This window comes from Entelurus aequoreus, linkage group LG04, assembly GCF_033978785.1.
Source record: "Entelurus aequoreus isolate RoL-2023_Sb linkage group LG04, RoL_Eaeq_v1.1, whole genome shotgun sequence".
Taxonomy (NCBI): Eukaryota; Metazoa; Chordata; class Actinopteri; order Syngnathiformes; family Syngnathidae; genus Entelurus; species Entelurus aequoreus.
The window spans coordinates 5,589,961-5,595,960 of NC_084734.1; the positions used below are offsets into that span (position 1 = coordinate 5,589,961).

Below are 6,000 nucleotides of genomic sequence, written 5' to 3' on the forward strand. Positions count from 1 at the left end.
ACAGGAAAATACCAAAAAAAGCCACCAAAATAGGAGCACAAGACAACAACTAAAACACTACAAACAGGAAAACAGCAAAAAAGTCCAAATAAGTCAGGGTGTGATGTGACAGGTGGTGACAGTACACCTACTTTGAGACAAGAGCTATAGTGATGGTTATGCTTTAAAGTCATATCCAACAATTGCCACAATGACTTTTTACTGTCAACTGTGTTTAGTTTTTTACTGATAGCTGCCGCCGAATTTTTACAACATAAAAAATGTGCCTTGGCTCAAAAAAGGTTGAAAAACACCGCTCTAAACAGCCAGACTGATAGCAACAAAGCAACAAATGCTGGAAGGCAGCAATAAACACTCACTATGCAGGTGGAGCAGATGGCGTCCACAAAGTAGAGCTCGGCATCAAAAAGGAAAGTCGATCGTCAGCTGTGAACGGAGAATAATGTCCCGACAAACCAGTGGTGTCGCGAGAGCAACTTAAATCCCAAACAAAAAACTGGAAGTGCAGTCAAAATAAGAGCGCGGGACAGGAACGAGCACTAAACACAGGAGAACACTAACAAAAAGCAACATAAAGCACGGCCTGGTGTGTGTTAAATAAATAATCATCTTTGCGATCAACACATTGGTTTCACGTCATTTGACGAGGTTGAAAACTGTAAATAAGTTGCATGTTTTATAATTATTGATTAAAACTCAAATTAATTCAGTGTTAATACACTGACTCATCAGACCACAGAACACTTTTACACTTTGCATCAGTCCATTTTAGATGAGCTCGAGCTCCCCGCGAAGCCGACGGCGTTTCTGGGTGTTGTTGACAAATGGCTTTCGCCTTGCATAGTAGAGTTTTAACTTGCACTTACAGGTGCAAGTTACTGCCAGTGGTTTTCTGAAGTGTTCCTGAGCCCATGTGGCGATATCCCTTACGCGCTGACGTCGCTTTTTGATGCAGTACAGCCTGAGGGTTCGAAGGTCACGGGCATACAATGTTGGTTTTCAGCCTTGCCGCTTACGTGCAGTGATTTCTCCAGATTCTCGGAACCTTTTGATGATATTACGGAGCGTAGATGGTGAAATCCCTAAATTCCTTGCAATAGCTGCTTGAGAAATGTTGTTCTTAAACAATTTGCTCAGGCATTTGTTGACAAAGTGGTGACCCTCACCCCATCCTTGTTTGTGAATGACTGAGCATTTCATGGACGCTGCTTTTATACCCAATCATGGCACCCACCTGTTCCCAATTAGCCTGTTCACCTGTGGGATGTTCCAAATAAGTCTTTGATGAGCATTGCTCAACTTTCTCAGTCTTTTTTGCCACTTGTGCCAGCTTTTTCGAAACATGTTGCAGGCATCAAATTCCAAATGAGCTAATATTTGCAAAAAATAACAACGTTTTCCAGTTTGAACGTTAAATATCTTGTCTTTGCAGTCTATTCAATTCCATCACACATGCATGCATACAACATGATACATCACACATGCATGCATACAACATGATACATCACACATGCATGCATACAACATGATACATCACACATGCATGCATACAACATGATACATCACACATGCATGCATACAACATGATACATCACACATGCATGCATACAACATGATGCATCACACATGCATGCATACAACATGATACATCACACATGCATGCATACAACATGATACATCACACATGCATGCATACAACATGATGCATCACACATGCATGCATACAACATGATGCATCACACATGCATGCATACAACATGATGCATCACACATGCATGCATATAACATGATACATCACACATGCATGCATACAACATGATGCATCACACATGCATGCATACAACATGATGCATCACACATGCATGCATACAACATGATACATCACACATGCATGCATACAACATGATACATCACACATGCATGCATACAACATGATGCATCACACATGCATGCATACAACATGATACATCACACATGCATGCATACAACATGATACATCACACATGCATGCATACAACATGATGCATCACACATGCATGCATACAACATGATGCATCACACATGCATGCATACAACATGATGCATCACACATGCATGCATACAACATGATACATCACACATGCATGCATACAACATGATACATCACACATGCATGCATACAACATGATACATCACACATGCATGCATACAACATGATGCATCACACATGCATGCATACAACATGATACATCACACATGCATGCATACAACATGATACATCACACATGCATGCATACAACATGATACATCACACATGCATGCATACAACATGATACATCACAATTTCCAGTTTCTCTTTTCAACATGAAATTGAAAATTGAATATAATAGAGAATAGAATAGAATGTACTTTATTGTCATTATATTTGCATATAACGAGATTAAGGACTCCAACTTAAGGTGCGGTAGTGGAAAAGAATATGGAATAAAAATAAATCACATAAGTAACAAAGATAAAACATAAGAATTGGAATAAAAAAAATAAGATTTGAGTAAAAAATAAGAATTGATGTTGGAAAAGGAGTAGGAAGAAGCAGAGTTTATTTAATCCTACCCCTTTTCTTTACATAACAGTTGCTAAAACTTTTATTCACTTCCTGTTCTCAATTTATTCACAATGTACTCCATAAGTAATCACAATAAAAATAAATAATACTCAGTGATGTAAGTTATATTTCATATGGTGAGATGAGTCAGATTATCTAGAAAATGAATGGATGGAAGAAATAAATTCAGAATGTTTATCTTCTTCTTTGTACTTTGTAAACACTTTAAGTGTGAAGAGTTTCTTGAAGTGGAACATATTAGTACATTGTTGGATTGCTTTGCTTCATCCATTCCATCATTTAATTCCACATACTGAAGGTCTTAAGTGTTGTACGCGCGTACAAATGTTTTAAATTACATTTTCCTCTAAGATTATATTCCTCCTCTTTTTATTTGCTCATGTGAATGCAGTGTAAGCGGATATAAACTATCAATGGCTGCGCCTCATTGGTCGATCGATGCCTGCCAATGACATCCACACTGTGTGTGTGTGTGTGTGTGTGTGTGTGTGTGTGTGTGTGTGTGTGTGTGTGTGTGTGTGTGTGTGTGTGTGTGTGTGTGTGTGTGTCCAGTAGATGTAAACACAGTAACGAGACAATCAACAACATTGCATCAAGGCACACAAAAGGCGGCCATAGTGGATTTTCAGCTGTTTTGTAATTGCTGGCACTGATTGTCTCAGGCTGTGTGGACCCTCATTTGCAGCGTTGTGCGTGTGTGTGTGTGTGTGTGTGTGTGTGTGTGTGTGTGTATGTGTGTGTGTGTGAGTGTGTTTCTACCCTTCTTGAGACATCAACAAGGAAAAGTACCTTCCATATGAGGAGGTGTGAACAAGTTAGGACATAAATCATGGTGCCAATACGGAAAACCATTGCATCTAATAGAGAGCCAAATACTAGAGTCCGTGAACATTGCTCCAAAGTCAGGATTTTTTTGTTGATTTAATGTGCATACAAAAGTAAACATTGATGCAAAGGCAGCAATATATGATCAAACAAGACGGCAGCTAAAGAAGGACTTCCCTATTCATCCCCGAAAAAACCCGCCAGGTGAACAGTAGTTTTACGACTTACGGGTGTTGACGTAAGACAACCCGCGTACCATATGTGTGTGTGTGTGTGTGTGTATGTGTGTGTGTGTGTGTGTGTGTGTGTGTGTGTGTGTGTGTGTGTGTTTGAGTGTTCTTGTATTCATACCCTTCTTGAGACATCAACAATGATCTGTTGCTGTCTCAAGAAGGTAAAAATATAAAAAAATGTGTGTGTGTGTGTGTGTGTGTGTGTGTGTGTGTGTGTGTGTGTGTGTGTGTGTGTGTGTGTGTGTGTGTGTGTGTATGTGTGTGTGTGTGTGTGTGTGTGTTGTATGGGCATGAATGGTGTGACAATAGTGTTTTAAAGTGCACAATGTTAAAAGTTGGATTGTGTTTATGGAGAAGATTGTAAAACATGCATGCAGCATTGTCGTGTGTGCGTGTGTGCGTGTGTGTGTGTGACTGTGTGTGTGTGTGTGTGTGTGTGTGTGTGACTGTGTGTGTGTGTGTGTGTGTGTGTGTGTGTGTGTGTGTGTGTGCGTGCGTGTGTGTGTGTGTGTGTGTGTGTGTGTGTGTGTGTGTGTGTGTGTGTGTGCGTGCGTGTGTGTGTGTGTGTGTGTGTGTGTGTGTGTGCGTGCAGTCCCTCACCCCTGGACGGCCTCCTCTGCTGCTTGGTCTGCATGGTCAGTGTGCCCACCACAGCCCCCATGATTGCCACGTCGTCGTGGAAACGAAGGCGCCAGTCCGTATGCTGAAGTCTGAATGTGTTTCGTCACGTGTTGGGACGACACACACACACACACACACACCTACACACACACACACACACACACACGACCGCACTCTCTCTCTACTCTTATCCTATCTCTCGTCCCCTTTTGTCTCTCCTCCTCTCTGGAAGGCAGCTCTCAGGCTTTCTAGCACTCCATCTCTGCCCCCTCTCTCTCTCCTCCTCTCTCTCTCCATCTCTCCATCTCTCTCTCCTCTTTGGGGGTCTCTCTCCTCGCTCTCCTCCCCTCAAGGAAGTTCATTGACTGAATAACAATTGCATGGACGACATGAATCAGTGGGAAAGTTACATTTCACACTCAAACGTGACAAATATGCAGATGAGCGCACACTCGAAGAAGGATTTCAGAGTGAAAATGAATTAGGGAGCGAAGTTAATGCATCACTTCCTGTTTGGTTGCGGGGGGGACGGGGGGGGGGGGGACAAGGCCGCGCTTTCATCCATCATCAACACGCTGCATCCATCATGCCACCGTAATGGAGGGAAGATAGGAGAAGGACGGCCAGTTTGCCAGATGAGCTCTGGAGGCAGGAAGGACGGAGAGTAAGAGAGTCAGCAGGAGAGCAGACGGACAGGAGCTTAGAGTAGAGACGAGGCGACGGGGAGAGATTAGGAGAGGCGAGGGATTGGGAAGGAGTGAGATATCTAATGGAGGAGTAATAGAAGGATGAAGACAAGTGTGGGATAAAAGTGGAGGAGGGGATGAGAGTGCAGTTTCATTATGAGCCCATCAATGCAAACAAGGTCTTATGTTCAACAGGACAAATCGGGCGCAAGGATGACGGCTAGAGATGTCCGATAATGGCTTTTTTGCCGATATCCGATATTGTCCAACTCTTAATTACCGATATCAAGCGATACGGATATATACAGTGGTGGAATGAACATATTATTATGCCTCATTTTGTTGTGATGGATGCATTAAACAATGTAACAAGGTTTTACAAAATAAATCAACTCAAGTTATGGAAAAAAAAATGCCAACATGGCACTGCCATATTTATTATTGAAGTCACATTTAACACATTTAACATGCCTCAAAACAGCAGCTTGGAATTTGGGACATGCCCTCCCTGAGAGAGCATGAGGAGGTTGAGGTGGGTGGGGTTTTGGGAGTAGCGGGGGGGTGTATATTGTAGCGTCCCGGAAGAGTTAGTGCTGCAAGGGGTTCTGGGTATTTGTTGTGTTGTGTTTATGTTGTGTTACGGTGCGGATGTTCTCCCGAAATGTGTTTGTCATTCTTATTTGGTGTGGGTTCACAGTGTGGCGCATATTTGTAACAGTGTTAAACTTGTTTATACGTCCACCCTCAGTGTGACCTGTATGGCTGTTGACCAAGTATGCCTTGCATTCACTTGTGTGTGTGAAAAGCCGTAGATATTATGTGACTGGGCCGGCACGCAAAGGCAGTGCCTTTAAGGTTTATTGGTGCTCTGTACTTCTCCCTACGGCCGTGTACACAGCGGCCTTTTAAAAAGTCATACATTTTACTTTTTGAAACCGATACCGATAATTTTGAAACCGATACCGATAATTTCCGATATTACATTTTAAAGCATTTATCAGCCGATAATAATATCGGCAGTCCGATATTA

At 42.2% G+C, this 6,000-nt stretch overlaps 1 protein-coding gene across 6 annotated transcripts in view; it reads right to left on the bottom strand.

The window, feature by feature from the left end:
- LOC133648215 (Kv channel-interacting protein 1) overlaps nucleotides 1-6,000 on the bottom strand; it is a 152,110-nt gene that overhangs the window by 64,956 nt on the left and 81,154 nt on the right. Inside the window, exon 1 of one of the 6 annotated variants that reach the window (XM_062044073.1) lies at nucleotides 4,264-4,410. The exons of the other annotated variants lie outside the window; for them this stretch is intronic. Coding sequence (XP_061900057.1) covers nucleotides 4,264-4,324 — 61 coding nt within the window. The 5' untranslated portion in view covers nucleotides 4,325-4,410. Of the gene's footprint in view, nucleotides 1-4,263; nucleotides 4,411-6,000 lie in introns of those variants that run through there. 6 annotated transcript variants of the gene reach the window in all.